At 46.7% G+C, this 19,052-nt stretch overlaps 1 protein-coding gene and 2 long non-coding RNA genes across 3 annotated transcripts in view; 2 read left to right on the top strand and 1 right to left on the bottom strand.

Annotated features, from left to right (window-relative positions):
* The window catches only part of LOC308482811, an 81,220-nt gene extending 78,951 nt beyond the window's left edge, over positions 1-2,269 (top strand). The window contains exon 3 of the long non-coding RNA XR_013989415.1: positions 1,980-2,269. This is a non-coding gene — a long non-coding RNA (uncharacterized lncRNA). The remainder of the gene's footprint in view (positions 1-1,979) is intronic.
* Positions 1-19,052, bottom strand: part of LOC308482847 — a 358,341-nt gene that overhangs the window by 283,754 nt on the left and 55,535 nt on the right. The gene's annotated exons all lie outside the window — the stretch shown is intronic.
* KAZN (kazrin, periplakin interacting protein) overlaps positions 14,669-19,052 on the top strand; it is a 223,311-nt gene continuing 218,927 nt past the window's right edge. Inside the window, exon 1 of the mRNA XM_081016197.1 lies at positions 14,669-15,142. Coding sequence (XP_080872323.1) covers positions 14,881-15,142 — 262 coding nt within the window. The 5' untranslated portion in view covers positions 14,669-14,880. The remainder of the gene's footprint in view (positions 15,143-19,052) is intronic.

Raw genomic sequence — 19,052 nt, 5'->3', positions numbered from 1 at the left:
TGACTAGTGACTGGCTGGCCACCAGCTAATAATAGCCAACTGACTGACTGAGCAGGAATGAGCTGTTGACTTGGTGGTGGATTAGCTCAATATAAACATCAAGTCAGCATGTGGCAGTGATGAACAAGGCAAATTCCGTGTTTGGAATTCCTAGGAAAGGGGTTGGAAATAATCTTGTCAGAATAGCAATGTCCTTGTACAAATCTTTTGTGCTGTCAAATTTGGAATACGGTGTACAATCATTATCACCATACATAGGCGCCGACGGCTAGGGGCTGAGGCAGTTTCGGCCTGGAATTTGTATTTAGGAAAAGAAACATAAACGGTGAGTTTATGAGTTTATCCCTCCCTACAGCATCCAATGGCTTCTTCCTTGATTGCAGCTTGGCTGTTCAGATTTCCAAGGAGATCCTCTGCAAAGGACTCCAGGGGCTTCTAAACTGCTTCCTATTGATTTCCCTACTAAGATAGTTTATCACTCCTTGTTACTTTTAAAAAGCAATGTAATCTGTGCTGTGAACTGAATAGGGTTTATGAGACAAATCCTATCCTAGCCAGTCTAAAGGTGGCTATATGGCATCACTATTCATGTTTGGTGAATTTTTTCCCCTTAAAAATAAAATAAAACCCTGTATTGAAAGTGCCTCTTCCCATTTCCTAGAGAAGAGCTGACATCTTCAGCCAGCGTCTCCAAAACTTGGGTCTCCAGCTGTTTTTGGACTACAATACCCATCATCCCTGATGACTGAACCTGCTAGGTGGGGATGATGGGAGTTGTAGTCCAAAAACAGCTGGAGACCCAAGTTTGGGAAAACCCGCCTTAAGCTAAAGCAGATCTGGACTGATTGCAGAAGAGCACCAGGTTGTCCCATGGGAAGACCCAAATGCTAGCAGCGTTAAGGGATCCGACATCACTGGATGACATGGCTGCTGTCAGGACCTTGCAATGTGGGGACAGGGACTCTGAGAATGAGGTCCAGGCTCCTTTGCCAGGAGGAGAACAGATGCAAGGCACAGGCTTACCACCATCCTCTGCATTGCCTGTCTCCCTTTGCCTAACAGAAGTCAACGGCTACAAAAGAGAGCTCTTTAAGAAGCCAGTTGGTTTCTCTGTAGGGAGATGGAACCTACCACATTCCAGGTCTGGTCAGCCTGGCTTCAGCTAGCTCTAGCTCCCTACAGAGACAGCATTTCCCTGTAGCTGCCTTAGGAGGAGAACACTCTCTGAGCAGCAGGGCCTTCTTGGGGCTGTCCAAGGTACTGATCCTGTTTGCCTTACCTGTTCCCCCTACAGCAGGCTTCCTCAACCTCGGCCCTCCACATGTTTTTGGCCTACAACTCCCATGATCCCTAGCTAGCAGGACCAGTGGTCAGGGATGATGGGAATTGTAGTCTCAAAACATCTGGAGGGCCGAGGTTGAGGAAGCCTGCCCTACAGCTTGACTCTGGTTCCCATCGGCACCTACTGAAGTTCTTTGCTCGGCAGGGTCCTTGCTTCTGAGTGGAGATGCTGAGGGAGGGAGGAATCCCAAACTGGCCAAATTCACAGAGGAGAGGGCTGTTCATAGAATTGTAGAGTTGGAAGGAACCAGAAGGGTCATCTAATCCAAGCCCCCCTGAAATGCAGGAATCTTTTGCCCAATGTGGGCCTTGAACCTGAGATGAAGAGTCTCATGCTCTACCAACTGAGCCATGAAGAACTCTAGCCATTGTGGCTACTAGTCACAATGGCTGTGTTCTGCCATCACAGCTGCAGGCAGCAATGCTTCTGAATACCAGTTGCTGGGAGCCAAAGGAGGGGAGAGTAGTCTTGTGCCCGTATCCTGGTTTCCTGCAAGCATCTGGTTGGCCACTGTGAGAACAGGATGCTGGACTAAATGGGCCATTGGTTTGATCCAGCAGGTTCTCCTTATGTTCTTATGGAAACCAAAATGAGCACAAGTCATGTTTTTACCACTGCTGTCTTCTCACATGTTAAGGCTGGTCCATAGGCAGGAGTCTTTGATTAGCCAGGATTGATGGGACAAGCCAGAAGTCAAGGACAAAGGACAAACCAGGAAGCAGGATGGAGGAGCAAATCAGGAGCCAGGGCCAAAGGATCTCACCTTTCACAGGTGTTTCCAGCTATCCTACAACATTCTGAGCTACTTAACTGAAACTTCCCAGATGTGACTGGCTGCCCACTTCAAGAACTGCCATTAGTCATTTTGGCCCATTGTCCCTCTCTTCTCCATACCCAGAACACTTCACACCAATCAGAGAGTATTCTCATAACAATATTATGGGGTAATTCTGTTTTCCTAATATGTCTTTATCCAAAAGAATATGTGTCACCTTCTTAGCGTTGGGTTAGGATCCTAGCTCACTCTGCATTTTTGGAATCACCCTTCTAATTTCTCTCTCTCTCTCTCTCTCTCTCTCACACACACACACACCTGACCCATGTGCAAATTGGGACATTGTTCTGTGGATAGAGGCACATAATCAGAACAGTGTGTGGGTCTGGACTGTACAGAGGTACCTCAGGTTACATACGCTTCAGGTTACATACGCTTCAGGTTACAGACTCCGCTAACCCAGAAATAGTGCTTCAGGTTAAGAACTTTGCTTCAGGATGAGAACAGAAATCGTGCTCTGGCGGCGTGGCGGCAGCAGGAGGCCCCATTAGCTAAAGTGGTGCTTCAGGTTAAGAACAGTTTCAGGTTAAGAACGGACCTCCAGAATGAATTAAGTACTTAACCTGAGATACCACTGTACTTAGAAGGTAGGCTGAAGGACATGGGGGGCAGAGATATATTTCCACCCTGTACAGTTCCCCAGGATTGGAGCTGCACATGAAATACAGTCACTTCTTGGAAGCATTTTAAATGGGAATTTTTAATTTTCAGAAACAAGGAGCCCTCCAGTCACCTCATAAGTACTACCTACTTTTACAAACTAACAGAAAGGCAAGAATTGTTTTTTTAAGAGAAACAACAGTATGTGTCTCAAAGGGATCTATTACAATCTCACCCACTGAATGAAGTCCTGCCCACAAAATCCTCTTTACGATCTGACCATCTCAAAATCTGCCTATAAACGAGATGAAATTGAGCAAGGTTTGGAGGGGCATTAGGGACATGAAGCTGGCACAGGACAGAATAATGTGATCCATCCATCATGACACCTTGTTAGTTTATTTGACACCTTGTTAGTTTGTTGGTTTGCCTGTCTATTAATTACTGGAGGACAAGCTGATAGTAAAATATGCATAGAGTAGAGCCATCAGCAACAGCGCCACCTGCAGGTTTCGGGAGCTAGGGATGGAGGCGGAATCTGTTTTGAATCGATTCATAGACAGAATTTGGCTGTTCTGACCTAACCGAGTATTCTTTTCTATGGACTGCCTCATCTATCAACGGCCTGCTTATGTCTCAGCTGTTTGTGCATTGTCAGGTTTTCTTTTCTTTTTGAAGTCAGGCTAATGATATGCAACATTATAGACACACAAAATGCATGTTCTGTGTATATCAAATGCTGTTGTACTCCAGATCCAATCAGTCTGAAACAGAATGGCTAATGGTCAAGGATGATGGCAGTTGCAGCTCAGAAACAATCAGTGAGCCACAGACACCCCTCCCCTGATTTAGAAGTCAATGCATCCCCTGGGTTCAGCTCCACTGAAAACGAACTGGAATACAATTTGATGTAGGAACAGATGGGGAGCTTGACCCGACTGCTAACTGACTAGTCTCCTAATGAAAATAATGGATTTTAAAAAAAAGGTTTCTACACTCTTTGCGGTGGCTTGGAGGCGCATAGGATTTGGGCAACTAATTCTGTTTAATCCCTTCCAAGAAAGCCCCAAGGCTGTAATATGCAGATGAGGAAACATGGACAATGAAAATCAATGATTCTTCCTCGTTGCTTATTTGCCTTGAGAAAGTTGACACAGCTGAGCACAAATGTACCATCCTAGGCTGGCAACCTCATCCGAAGTCAGATTAATTCCACACCAGCAACAATACACATTTGAAAGCTGCAACATAGGAATCCATCTGGTGTGAGTTCTAGTTCTGTGATGAAAACAAAAATATTATGAAAACCAGTCTATTATATATATGACGCCAACATCATGCACTCTGCTCCATTGGAGTGTATGTATCAGGAACAATTCCCTCTTGGATATCCTTTGCTAAAAGGTTGTTGCTTGAAATTTAATTCCCCAGGCACCCCCAGAATTCCCTAGTAAAGGGATGTCGGACCTGTGGCCCTCCAAATGTTCCTGGATCCTCAGCTCCCACTATACCTGATAATTGGTCCTGTTGGCTGGGGCTGTTGGGAATTGGGGTTCAGGAACATCTGGAGGGCTGCAGATTCCTCACTCCTGCTCTAAAAATTAAATCTCTTTGGTGGGTGGATGCATCTTGTCTCTGTCATGCATTTCCCTTCATGCGTGCATGTGAGCATTGAGGCACCATGCTAGCTCAAAGGGCAAAATGGCAGGCTGTGCAATGGGCATTTCACACCCTGAGGTATGTTTTGTACCGTGCTAGTGTTGAGACTTTGAGTACGAGCAGCTTTTGGAGTAGACAATTAGTGGGTTGGCAACAAGCCAAGTTAAACAGAGTACGTGAGAAAGTCTGCTTGGGGACAAGGAAGCCTAGCAACAGGTGTTGATTGGCTAAGTTCTTCCTTATAAGCAGTATGACACAGCAGTTTTGTTACTGGAGTGTTGAGTTTTGGAAAAGAGTTTGAATCTTGTCTCTGTGTGTATATAGTAACTTGTACAAAGCTGTGCTTTACTCTGCTGTATATAATATAGCTAACTAAAAATCAAGTTACTAGTCAACAAGTTCTGTTCCTGTTCGTTGTCCTGGAATTCACTGATTTGGCAGCTGGTAGCAAGAGTTATGGTTGAGATCCATCAACAGCTAACATATTGTCAGACAACCGTTTTGTGCTAAAGCCTAATGCTTTCACCCCAACAATTAACAACAACAAAAAATCAACTGGGTTTTAATTTGGTGGGGGATATGCAATGCTTTTTTTCAGGGGGTACTCAAGAGTATTGGAACCTCTTTTTTGTTGTTGTTAAAATGTATGGCACTTACTGTAACAACTTCATGGTGAGTACCAACACCTATTTTTCTAGATGTAAATTTCTCCAAAGAAACTTGTATTTAGAGGGTATGAAGGATTGGGAAGGTTGGTTATTCACATGAAATATAAAATTTGACAACACGGCTGCACAGTCTTCTGGCTCTGCTTGTCAAGGTGCACAAATAACAAGCAAATCCCCCGGAAGTTGCTATAAATAAAGCTCTTTGTACCAGTTCTCTAAAGTAATTGATGAAGCATATTTCCATCCCCTTGAAATAACTAGGTGCGCTGCTAGCATCAAATATATGACAAGGGGTTTGCAAACAGTACCAGCATTAGATAGTAAACATAGAGTGAAATTGGATCCCAAGTTATCTCCTGTGATGACATTAATCTCCAGAACTGCTTGCTCCAAAAAGTCTTTTACTGCTGGATAGGTCAACCAGCGATGCCAACACAATACCTCTTTCATTGCATTTCTGCCAACACAGAGAATTACCATTGCCCTGAATGCGGGCCATTTGAACTGGTGTATAAAACCATTGGTGCATGGTCTTAACAGAGTTCTCTTGGATGTTAGCAGAAATGGAGGTACCAAGCTTCACTTACTTCATTTTACACTAGGGATCTGGCCCCGGCCCCCGGATCTTCCTCCAGATCCATTTCCCATACTGGTATCTGGACTAGATGGGCCATGGGCCTGATCCAGAAAGATATTCTTGTGTTCATACACCTCTGCATCTTTTCTTAGAAATAAGCCCCATTGAGTTAAATGAGACTTGCTCATAAGGAAGTGTTAAATCAGTGCTTTCTCCAAACAATAGGCTGGAATCCATCAGCTGGCCTTGAACCACTTTCCGGTGGGGCCTCGATGCCACAGTCTGCCTAGTGCCTCCCCACTTCCCTGGCCCTGCCCTATAGCTGTTCCATAGCCTTTTGGATGGACCAACACACCAGGAATTCCTTGCATACTGAGCAAAGGTCTCTGGGAGACAGAGAAACTTGGGATAGAGGAGGAGGAGGTCTCCTTCCTCTGAAAGGAAAGGCCCAGAGGAAGTGTTAAAGGAAATCAGAAGGTGACATAAACCGGTAAATTCATCACCAAACAAACAACCTGGGGATGGGAAGGAAGGGAATAAGAGAGAGAAACCGTGAGAGGAGTGAGTGAATGGGGAAAGACCCTGACTGAAAGAAAATGGCAGTTTGGGGAATAAGGTTCAAATTGTGCTTGAAAGGAGAATGAGAGAAGAAATTACAGGTCATGAGATAAAACAAACAATCTTTGATAGGTCTTTGGGGTGGATAAGAAGGGGACTGAAATATACTTAGAGTCAAGAGTGGATTTCATGCTCTTTATTCAGCTCCTAGTGGTGAGGAGGAATGGAAGTTCCCCCAGAATGTCTGCTTTATATACATTATTTACACAATGGGCCCCACATGATTGGCTAATTCTGGAATTCACCTGTAGGCCAATCAGGTTGCAGATTCACTTCCACCTGGAGCTGGATTGGGTGGCTCTTGTGGACCAGTCAGACTGCTGCATTCTGGACCCTATTGTTCTAGGACCAATCAGACTGCTGCATTCTGGACCCTATTGTTCTAGGACCAATCAGACTGCTGCCTTTTGGATCCTATTCAACTCAGTACATAACAGGGAAAATCTAAAATAAAAAGCCTTCTCCACTTCAAGCCTCTGGGTCAGCAAATTATGCCTAAAATTGAAATGCTGGAGGTTGCAGTACCTCCAGAGCAGATATCTGCCCTTAGCTTGAGGAAAGCTGAGCTATGGAACCCCTTGCCACAAGGAAAACGCTGGGGCAAAGAATTTAGCAATCTCCCAAGATGGATTTGCTATCAGTAGAAAAATATTATCATAGTGGCCAATTCATTCTGCCAGACTCTGCCACCATTTTCTGAGTGGTGCTCTCAATCATTTCCAGCTACCTCAAGTGGGTCCTGGGAGTGGGTCCTGTTTTAAGGGATTGCAGCCTTTGTGGGGGGCGGACAATTCCAAGTCCTCACCCGCAAAAGCTTTCTCATTCTTGGGGGGGGGGGAGAGGAGATGCAACCCAGTGCCCTCCCCTTTCCTCCCACCTCTTGGCACTGTTGATTGTAGCCTCTGAGGCTGCTTTCCATTAACAGGGATAAAGAAGCTCACAGACGGGCAGTGTACATAGTCGAGAGACTGCAGAAGAAGGTGGGTATCATTGGCTTTAGCAAAAGCTGCCACGTTTCCCAAAAGCTCATAGCCTCCCAGCATGCTGCTTCTCATTCCACCCTACAACTGCCAGCAATGGCAAAGACTTGCCACAAGGCCATGGAATATCAGTCCACAAAGGAAACAGATGTGTTGATGAGAAACAGAGTCGGGAGTCCTCATCTTAAAAGTTGTGTTTTGTTGCCTTCGATGAGCAGGTGATGGCAGAATAGCGACTCGGATTTGTGCAAGCTCAAAAACAGGTCCCGTTTGGAGGGATGACAGTTATCTCCTTGCCCTGGGGAAAACTTCCTTCCTTCTGTGCCATTATGATCTCTCCAGAAACTGCCCAGATGAGCCAACACTTTTCAGAAGACATTTCTCAAAGCCAGGAGAACAACAGTAGGTGGAACCTGATCCAGGTGGACAGGCAGAACTACCTGCTGATTGGCTGGAGTAAGAAGATAGGCAGGAGAAGACTTACTGAGAGCAGACTATGGTTGGTGGGTCAGTGCCCCATTTGCTTTAGCCGACCAGCCTTTGCTGCATCCTAGGAAATGTCTTGGAAGACACAGGCTGTATGCACACAATATCTTTAAAGCACATTCGAAGCACTTTCCCTCAAATCATTCTGAGCACTGTGGTTTGCCCCTCACAATGTTATAATTCCCAGCAACCCTTAATAAACTACTGGACCCAGAATTCTTTGAGGGAGAGAAGTTGCTTTGAACGTGCTTGAAATGTATAGTGTGCCCCAAAATTATATGTATAGGTTTACACACACACACACACACACACACACACACACACAGAGCTTGAAGACATTATTCCTAGATAAAGGAAGAGGGGAGATTATCTCTCCCACAAAATGGCTCTTCCCTTCCAGAACAGTTTCCCTCCATTTCCTCATCATTCACAAATAGTCTACAATTTGTCCCTATGGCAACCTATCACCTTAATTTCTAACTTTAGAAAATGCCCAGCCAGACCTGTCCAACTCTTCTTCTTTTCCTACCACTTTTAGCTTTCTCTCTCTCTCTCTCTCTCTCTCTCTCTCTCTCTCTCTCTCTTTCTTCTTCTTTTAAGTGTCTCTTTCATTCTTTCTCTCTCTGTCAGTCACAGAGCAACAGTGGTGGAAGGGATCCCCAGAGGTCATTTGGTCAAATCCCATCACAACATTGCCAACGGTGTGTGTGTGTGTGTGTCATCGAGAGTGAACTTGAAAGAAGCTACAAGTTGGGTCAGCTTGTATACAGACATCACTTTACAGAATTTGCAAATAAGAAAGACAAAACAGAGAGGGTTTCTAATGCATCAGTTCCACTTGGGAAACGAGAACAGATCAGTTCTCCACAATCCAGGCAGAGAACTAGAATTTTGGAAGCAACATACATTTGTTTCAGGGGTGTGACAGAGCCAACGGTTACACGGGTTTCCCACTTGAATGGAGAAATCCCAACGCATATGTGTGGACTCCCAGAGGATCTATCCTGATCTTTAAATGGTGCATTCCCTTGGGGGCAACATTGTGATGGCCACATGCCAATAGTGGTCCCTGAGCCACAGGCAAATGTAGTTACGGCTAGAGGCAATGAGTGCCAGAGAAAGAGATGTATTTCTGATTATTTCCCTTGTGCAGGAGGCCATGTTCCAGATGCACATAATTCAGAGGTTTACACATCTCAGTCAAGGCAAGCAAGAGGTATAAACACAGTTCAGGAACACATTACTTCTTCTGACTACGGGTTGCTGGGAATCAGAAGTAGTTAAGAGTGTTGTTGTGCTCATGTTCAGCTTGAGGGCTTCTTGCAGGCATCTAGTTGGCTACTGTGAGAACAGAATGCTGGATGAGATGGGCCTTTGGCTTGATGGAGCTTCCAGGTGCCTATGTTCTCATTCCATCTAGGCAAAAACTGTCAGGAAGAACATGGAACAGGGCTGGTGAGATTGTGGCAGTGGACATGGCCAGGGTAGAGTCTCGAATGCCAGAAAGAGAAGCAGACAATGGGGGGGCATGTTCAGGTCCCAGGCCTATGTTCTCGCACCCCACCCCTGTTTATATAAATCCTCATAGGGAAGGGAGGGGGCTTGCATTGTTTTCAGATATATACAAACAAACCACATGCTGAACAAAAGCCCCCAAACTTTCCAGAAGAGAGAACTTACATAAGAGTGGATGCACTGTGAACTTGCTGCATTTTGAGATTTCTACTATCCCTCCCCTTGTGACTGGAGAGTGTTGGGTGAAACTTCAGCCCCGAATTGCAAGCTACTGCTCTCAGAGTCCAGCTCCCCTCCTTCTCCTCTCCCCATCCTGGTGGTCTCCTTAATTGCAAGATGCAATTAATAATTGCATCACTTTGAGGACAGACGGTCTGGCTTTAGAGAGGATTTTTCAAAAGTTCTGGATTGGTCCATACTGCTGCAGATCGATTTGGCTCCACACAACACATTCTGTAATGGTCTGTTGCTGCATTGACCTTAATCTGGTACAAACAGGCACAAATTGGCCCGGTTTGTTTCATGATTCCGACAAGTAAGTTGCACAGCCCTCGTTTCTGCACCAAAAAAGGATCTCTTCTCCAACTGTATCCTCCTTGTTATAATAGCAACCATGATTAGTGGTGTTGATGCAAAGGGATTAGATTTGCAGCAGCCAGCAATAACACAGGCCAGGAAGCCCCTGGTGCAAGCTATATCCACAGATGGTCCCTGCAAGAGGAGAATTTTGATTGCATGAAGCTAGTTGATTCCAACCCACCTTCAGGCTTCACGCTGCTCCCTTTGGGTTATGTGGATCAATGCGCTTTTAGTCTGAGCATCTTAATAAACTCAGATTTCCGATCAATTTTGTGCCAAAACTCAGCATGTGGAGAAATCAACACATGTCTTGAGGGGATCAAAATCCAGTTCAAACCACCCCAGCTGCCCCATTACCTGAGGGTGTTCTTGAAAGCTGCCTTTTAGGGCATCATTAGCAAATCTCTGTGATATCTGAGGCTGCAGGAGAGTTTGGGATCTTGGATTTTGAAATTCATGCACCCCTGTGTATGGTTGATGTCTACAACCTGATGGTGAAGCTGGATTGTACTGAGGGCTCCTTTCTGTGGCACAGGAACAGTTTCAAAGCAAGCTTAAGACTTCAATCCTCTACTCACTCACCTGTGAGGAAGCTCCACTGAACTCAGCAAACTTTACTTTTGAGTAGGTAACTAGACAGACAGATACGGTAGATAGATGATTGAATTGCAAATCACATCACTTCCATGTGAAAGGTATGCCTTGATGTCTTTTGTCCAGTCTGCAATGTGGAACATGCTTAAGAGAGAGTGGGTCTCTTCTGAGGGACTAAAGTTGGATTCAACCCAATAAACTCACATTGAACCTGGAGAGACAGACTTCTGGGCAAACTGTCAATTGCACTGTCAATGTCTGATGGTTTGCAGGGCCACATGCCAGGGGTAGGTGGGAGGAAATCCCTTCCCTATAGAGCCAGGGAGGCTAACCTGTGGCCCCTCCAGCTCCCATGATCCCTGGGGCTGATGGGAGCTGTAGTCCATAGTATCCGCATTCCTGCTGCAGAGCTCAAAAACAGAGGGGAGGGAGGGAGGATAGAGAAGGGAATGCAAGAGCAGCAGGGGTTGAACACAGAAAAGACTTACGCTTCCTATGTGGTGCCCAACCCATGTATAACAGTGACGGAGCTGGTCTTGGGCTTAGTGTTGTGCCTAACTTTCCCCCAGCTGGACTCATGTGACGGGGAGAAATCTCCGTTCATATCTCAAGTTCATATCTATCAAATTTGCTTGTTACGAAACAATATGAGAAGAGCAACACAGTCATCCTTTGATATTCATCATGGACCCTCTGGGTCTTTCTTGGGACTGACAGTCACATTCAATCCAGAGCAAAGTTCTAGGGTCCACATGCAAGTGGTGGGAAGGACCAGAGGCAAAAGCAGGCAGAGCAACAAATGTAACCTTTATCTTTGTACAGTGGCTGCATACCTCCTCTCTGTCCTCCATCCATTCAGGCAAGCAAGAGGCATGGCCAGAGATCAAGGACACAGTCCCACCAGGCAAATATCCGAAAGGAGGGTGCTAAGTGGGCTTCTGAGGGGGTGCGGCCTGGGGATAGGGACCTGCCTGGGGAGAATCCCAAGGTTTAGAGAGGGCTGCATTTGCCCCCCAGGTCTGAGGGTCCTCCCCTCTTCTGTAAGTAGTTGTCTTGGTTCCATAAGATGTATTTATTAGTGGTCTTCAGTTGATGTTACATATGCATCCTCCGTTCCCCCTGGGGTTTTTTCTTTTCTTTAGGAGGGCAGTTTTCTTGTATTTTGATTCATTTGCACCCCATCCTGAGATCATAAGAGGAAGGGTGGGATCAAAGTATACTAAATAAATCCAGTAACAAATAAATCTTTAAGGTGCCATGAGATCCTTGTTTTGGCCACCACTTGGGCACCCCTCTGCAAATCCTACAAATGTCTACTGAGAAGTAAGCCACATTGAGTTCAGTCAGGCTTACTGGGCAATATCCAATGTTTGTCACACTCTAGAGTAGAGCCACGGAAATCATAGAACTTAAATAACATAGGCTCATTTTTATCTATTTCCCCTTTTTTTAAAGACTCATTTTTTATATTTTTACCTTTTGAGGGGGCTTGTTTTATTTGTTTATCTTCCTGAGGCACATTTTTATTTATTTATCTTTGGGGCCGTTGACCTGGATTCTGCTCCATATGCGTTGCATATTAAGACCTGGTTACTCCACTGCAGTACAAAAAAAGTTATCCTGAATTGTTTGTTTGGCCTTATTTCAATCTATTGGTAACATTTTGCAACAAATCGTATTTTCTTTACAGCGCTCTGTGTTTTGATAATTCTGTGTACTGAGAGCTGCTGTTGGCACCGTTTATTTTGGAAAAGCGGGCATGTAAATAAACTAAGCTAAGGCTGAAGTTATAGGAACACTTACCAGGGAGAGAATTCTCCTCCGGAACAGACAGGCACAGGACTGCAATCAAACCTAACAATACCAAAAGCTTTCCACTTTATTTATATAGCACCATCTGCATGGATGTCTATAAAGTTGCTTGCCACAAACACAAACTATTTTTAATACCATTAGTAATCTCGGCATTTTATTTACAACACTGATGAATTAATAATCAATATTGATGCAGAGTTTTTTAATAGCTTCACACGGCACCTTCTTATGGAAGAGCTGAGGAATCTGTAGCCCTCCAGAGGTTAGACTCTGGCTCCCATCATCCCTGACCATTAGACTTAGCTGATTGGGGCTGATGGGAGTCAGAGTCCCAATAATGACATCAGGAGGGATGCAGCTTGCCCAGCAATGTGCTTGGTTGCGTCACTGCCCTCAGAAGCTCAGAGTGGCCATGTTATCCCTAGGAATACAGGGCCTTCTCTGTGGCAGCCCCTAAGCTGAGGTGTGCCTTTCCACAGAGGTGTTCCTGGCTTTTGAGGAAAGCTGAAGACACACCTCTTTAGACTGGCCTTTGACACCTGAAATGTATACTTGTAGGGGGCACTTTGGTTCTGTGATTCTAAGTTGTTTTAAACAGTTTTTCATGTTGAGCTGGGACCTTAGGATGGTGGGTGATAAACAACACAATTAGTAATAACAGATATAAAGAGGTTAAATATTTTTAATTGACCCCAGAGTCAGTATTACCAAACAGTAATAATTTTAAAAATCCACAAGACTGCTTCCATAAGGTGGGGCTTCGCTCACACTTGATTTGGAAGCTGCAGTTAAGTGCAGAATGCTGCAGCACAATTGCTGACAGCAGGGAGCTATTGTCAGCACGCAACACCTGTGCTCAGAGATCTGCTCTGGATGCCGATTTGCTACTGGGCCAGGTTCAAGGTGTCACGATTACCTTATAAAGCCCTTAACAACCTGGGGTCAGTTTACCCACAAGATTGTCGTATCCCACATGTTCCTGTTCATCTCCTTTGATCAGTGGAATGGGCCCACCATGGGTGCCACGTTCTGCATTTGTAAGAACTTGTTCTTTTCATGTGGCAGCACCTTACCCTTTGGAACTCCCTGCCTATTGAAATCAAACAGGCGCCTTCGCTGTCCTCTTTTGGGCACCAGATAAAAACTTGCCAATCAGAAGGTCAGCGGTTCGAATCCCCGTGACGGGGTGAGCTCCCGTTGCTCAGTCCCTCCTCCTGCCAACCTAGCAGTTCGAAAGCACGTCAAAGTGCAAGTAGATAAATAGGTAGGGAAGGTAAACGGCATTTCCGTGCGCTGCTCTGGTTCACCAGAAGTGGCTTAGTCATGCTGGCCACATGATCCGGAAGCTGTACGCCGGCTCCCTCGGCCAGTAAAGCAAGATGAGCGCCGCAACCCCAGAGTCGGTCACGACTGGACCAATTGGTCAGGGGTCCCTTTACCTTTACTAAAAACATGCCTGTTCAGACAGGCCTACCCAGATACTTAGAAAGCAGCAGTAATTTTGATCTGTTTTAATATTTCAACTTTCGTATGTTTTCAAGTAGGGTCGTAAATTGACTTTACTGTTTTATCCTTTGTAAACTGCTTTTGATATTGTTCTTTAAAAAAAAAACAATCAAGAGGTGTATAAATTGTACGAAACAAATAAGTAAATAAAAAAAAACGGCAACAGATGTTTGGGGGGACACCATGGGTGTTTACCAGGGGCTGGGCAGCTGCCCCCTCCTAAATCAAGTAAGTAAATAAAAAAGACTCAACTAAAAGCAAAAAGATTGTGACAGATTTTTTTTTCTGAGGTGTCAAAAGAAACGTGAATTTAAAACAACTGTGGTTGAGACATTTCATTCCGAATCTGCTAGACAGAGCGAGACAGAGGGTGGTGGCAGGTGGGTGTCCTGCCCCCCCCCAACATAAATCCTGGCTACGCCCATGGGGGGCCATCTGCCAGGGCTGCTTCAGCCGTGATTCCTGCATGGCTGGGGGTTGGACGAGTTGACCCTTAGGGAACCCGTGCAAACTTCTTCCAGCCTAACGCATGATAATAAAATAAAAAATAAAATAAAATAAAATTAATGATGCTGTGCAAAAGCCCATAAGACAGCTTGCATCATCATCACCTAAAGCCAAGGGGAGGGCAGTGCCCAGCGGAGCTCCCTCTCTCCTATGGGGACCCTCGGCGCGTGTGCGAGAGGGGCCGGACCCGCTTCCCTCCCTCCCGCTCGGCTCAGCCTCCTCCTCCGACGGTTGCATCGCGGGCGGAGGCAGGGAGGCGCCGCCGGGCCTCCTGCCAGCGCCCTTCGCGCCTCTCCGGCGCTCCTCGCCGTTCCCCCCTCCAGCTCGGCGGCCAGATGGTAGGCTCCATTTAAAGCGCCCTCCCCGCCTTTCTCGGCGCTGCTTTCCCTGGGCGAGCGGCTGCCGCTGGCCGCGCCGCGTTGCAGGCGAGGAAGGGGGATCCAACAGGTCGCCTGCCCGGGCGGAGGTGCCCCGGTCCCCGGGAAAAGGCCCGCTCTCCAGCCAGCCGGCCAGCCAGCCCGCCCGGGGTGCGCGATGCGGCGTCTCTCGCGGCTCCTGAGCCTCCTGCCTTGTCCGTCCCGCAGGCCAAAATCCTGAGCATGATGGAGGGCAACCAGCAGCTGGCCCTGCGCATCGACGGAGCCCTCCAGGCGGCCGGCCAGGAGGTGAGCGCCTTGCGAGCCGAGCTGACAGCCACCAGCCGAAGACTGGCCGAGCTCAGCGCCTGCTCCGGCGCCGGAGGAGGAGGAGGAGGAGGAGGCGGAGGAGGAGGCAGCGGCAGCAGCAGCAACAGCAGCCCCAACGCCACGGAGATGGCCGCGGCCGGCGGCGCCATGGAGAACAGCCAGCCCAGCCTGCAAGGTAAGCGGGGCACTGCGCCCAGGCGAGGATCGGGGCCGTTTTGAGGAAGGGGTGGGGGGATGCTCTCTTCCCAATAAGCTCCTTTTTTGAGGGGTCTCTTTTTTGGGGGTGGGAGACTAATGTGTCTTGAGCATGTGTCTTAAGGATGGGAGGGGAGGGGGTCGCTGATCACCTCCGAACATCCTCTCTCCTTCTCCCACCAGCCACCCCTCTTTTTGCTCGGCTGACACTCAGCCGGGTCTTATGCAGGCTGACTCGGGAGTAAAGTGTTGTTCGTGGCAGTCCTGGTGGCAATCGCGCGTTGGGGTTGCAGGCGCCCCCCTTTGTGCAGTGGGGTTTATTTCTCAACTCCACCCCCCCACCCCAAACATACCCTGCAGAGAATTGCAGCCTAGCAGAACGATCTTCTGCTTTGCTTACTCCAGAGCAAAGCCCGGTTGCCGTCAGCGGCGAGTTAAGCGTGCGAAGGGATGTAGCCCTCTCTGCACGCCCCCCCCCTCGCTTTGCAATTGCATACATGTGCTTGCACGGAAGTCAGTACCCCCCCTCCCAATGCTCAGCGAGACTTACTACCCGATAAGTCTGCGGGGGGTTGCAAACTAGGTTTGTGTTTGTGCAAACTTTGGATTCCACAAGGTCTTTTCCAACACCGCCCCCCCCCGCCCTAATTCCTGTACATTATTTCCTGGAAGAATGCCTCCATTCTTGGCTTTCCCCTGGTTTCTTACAATATCTTTAAACTTGCTTTAATTCCACTCCTGTTTGGAGTTTCCCCCACCACTGTCCTTTTCTAGGGAGGCTGCAATTCATTGTTTGCATCTCTAATGTATTGTGGTAAGTTGCTGTTCCCCCCCCTTCCTCCTCTTCCATCCTCACCTTGGATTTCATCCAGCTAAACAATCTTTTTGCAAGAGAAACGCGACCCTGTGCTTTGCAGGGCGAATTGTGGTGCAGGGTTGTTTATGAAGCGGACTGCTCTCGCGAACCACCTTCCCTTTCCTCAGACTTCTGCAATAATGTTAAGAGAGGTGGTTTACGTTTGTACGAAGGAGGTGCTGTGTAGAGTGTCTGGATTGAAACAGGACAGAATTATTTGACACTAGGCTGTTCTCTTTGCCTGCCTGCCTGCCTGCCTGCCTGTCTCTTGTTGTATTCAATGGGAAAGATGGATCAATGGGCAGCCTTCAAAACTGGCACCTTGGAGAATATGGCCTTTGTCCAGCAGCTTTTCCTCCTGTGCTTATGCACGATGATGTCAGTGCTTTAAGAGGTGTGACAGCAGCGTTTCGGTGGCATTCAGAGGCACGTTCTCCTGCTTTGTTTGCACCTTGGTCATCCGTAAAGGCAAATGTGAGGTGCTTTTGAAAGCCGCTCCAAACCTTGCAGTGGACCTGCTTAGACACAGGGAGTCCTGCAAATACCGTGTTGGAGTGATGATGTCATGATAGCATTTCTGGTGTGTGTGGCTCTGGTTAAGAGCAGAATCTTCCTTTGCTTTCCCCCACCCCCACCCCCAAATTAAATTGCTGGCAGAGAGTAATTAGTTTGAAATGCAGTTATCGAAATGGTAGGAATTTTAAGAATGCCTCCTTCTCTCCCCCCACCCCCCTTCTCCATTTCAAATCGGCAGTTCGTGTTTTCTGTTTGCTTTCCTCTGGTTTCCAGATTTGCTCCTCTGTTCATGTTCCAGTCAATATCTTGAATCTGATTCAGAAAGTGTGTTGTTGTCATTCCGATTTATTGGTTGTGAGAGGAGGGACAGGGAGAGTTAAGCAAGCCGGGCGACCTGGCATTGCGATGAAAGCAGCTTGATATGTGATGGTGTAAAAAAAAAAGAAAAAGTGCAAGAGAGAATAGATGTGCAAAAGGCAAACGGACAGTTAGGTATGTGTGTTATAATGAGGAAATGGCTGGGAAAGTGCCTCTGGCGGGTCTGACTTCCCTGGTATAAAACAGCCGCTCCGCATTTCTGCATTCTCCCCCCTTGCTTGTGGAAATGAAATAAACTTAAGGAGACTTTGAAGCAGTGTGTCTTGTAAATTGCACAGGAATAGCTGTGCGATGTAACAAGGGGCTCTTCAGACTGTTCAATGAGTGATTTATCCTCTTAATTTTTACATCAGAGTTAGGAAATGGGAGCTGAACAGCTCCTGATCATCCCTTTAGTATCTCTCTCACTTATTTTGTTGGATGGGAGGGAATCTCCCCCACCTCCCCATTATGCAATAGCGATGGAAGTCGTGGCTGGTTGTGACTCCCAAATCCGTTTCATTAATGCGATATGTCTAACCTGCTTTCCTGATGTTGAGGTATGTTCAGCTCTCCGCTATGCCAGCTGCAGTCCGTACCCCTCACATTCCCACATTAAAACAGCTAGAATGTTTAAAAGTGTGTGGGTGCCCTCTGTGCCGCAGACAGGCTGGCTTTACTGATTATGAATTTCAACTTGCAAGGTGATCCTGGGTAGGTTCAGTCAGAATTCTGCAGTAGGACTGTATCTTAGTGGTAGATAGGCTTGGAGGGGTGGGGAAGAGAATGTGGATTTAGTTTGCATTTCAAGGCAAGCCAACTAATCTTCACTTTCTGAAACAATGTGTGGTTTGAAACAGAGCTATCACCCGAAATTTGCACGTCGCTGAATTTTGCAATTGAGATCTCCAGCCAAGTATTGTGCGCAAAGTGTGCTTAAAAATGCATATATAAGTGAGAATGAATTCTATTAGGAGAAATTGCTCTGCAAAAAATTGGTATATTGGGGGGAAATTGCATGTGCTCTGAAACATTGGTGGCTTTTCATTTTCTTGTTGTTAAAATCACAAACAGATGTGGAAGAATGGAGAACGGAACTCAAGATTGAGAGGATGCGAAATTGAAATTGGCCTATTTGCCCACCATACTGGCTGAACATCTGCTCTTTGAGCAGGATGTTCCAGGTCCCAACTTCTCCAGCTTCTTCAGGAAGGGCTAGAAATGTCCCCAGTCCGAAACGCTTCAGTTCTGCTCCCTAGACAGTACTGAGATAGATGGACCAGATGTCTGCCTTGGTATAAGGCAGCATGCTGCCTTCCTAAGAAGTAACATCCACTGAATTTGGTGAGATGGACTCCCAAATGAGTGTGCAAGGCATGGCAGCCTTGGGTGGCAACCTGCCAGTGATGTAGCATGAGGTGCAGAGGTTGAACCAACATTTGCAAAAATGTACAATTCTGTTAAACTCACACACAGTCACTCATGCATCCAGACCTGGCCTGTATCTAAACACGGCCAATGTGGTACCATCCCAATGATGTTGGACTACTGACCACTGGCCAACTCATTGGTGCTAATGAGAGTTGGGATCTAACCGCATCTTTAAGGTATCATACTGGCTACCCCTGATCTAGACTAATGAAGCCTGATTGCTGTGAGTAGGGTTGAGAGTGTGAGCCTGGGTCTGTATGTGTTGTGTGAGAAAGGATATATGTGCACTGCCTGACCTCTGTAGAAATTGCAAATTCCTCCTCTGCTTTGCATCCACCTTGCATACAGAAGGGAACGGGGACTCTAGGTGCAGGGATCTCTCCTTCCCATAGCCAAGGTGCACTCGGACATGAAAGCTAAGCTCATTTGGGATGGTGTTTGCCAAAAGAAAACCAAGCTGGGAAACATGGTGGCTCAGGCAGCACACCTGGACCAGCCAAAGGAAGCCCTCCAAAGTAAATGATAAATGTATATATCTGCCAAGCAGGATATTCCCAGTGGGCACCACTGAATTATGAAGAAGTCCATGTTTATTAACATTGTGGTCTGATAGGCTGGGACTTGAAAACCCTCAATCTTTTTGGCATGGCAACCCATAAGTCCAAATTTACTTGCTATGGTGACCAAACAATTTATTGTTGCATGAATTTTGAATCTGAGACCTTCACTG

Source organism: Podarcis pityusensis (assembly GCF_964106645.2).
Source record: "Podarcis pityusensis genome assembly, chromosome: 8".
NCBI classification, from domain to species: domain Eukaryota; kingdom Metazoa; phylum Chordata; class Lepidosauria; order Squamata; family Lacertidae; genus Podarcis; species Podarcis pityusensis.
The sequence above is the reverse complement of the archived record's forward strand: the minus strand, read 5'-3'. Positions and strand labels throughout refer to the sequence as shown.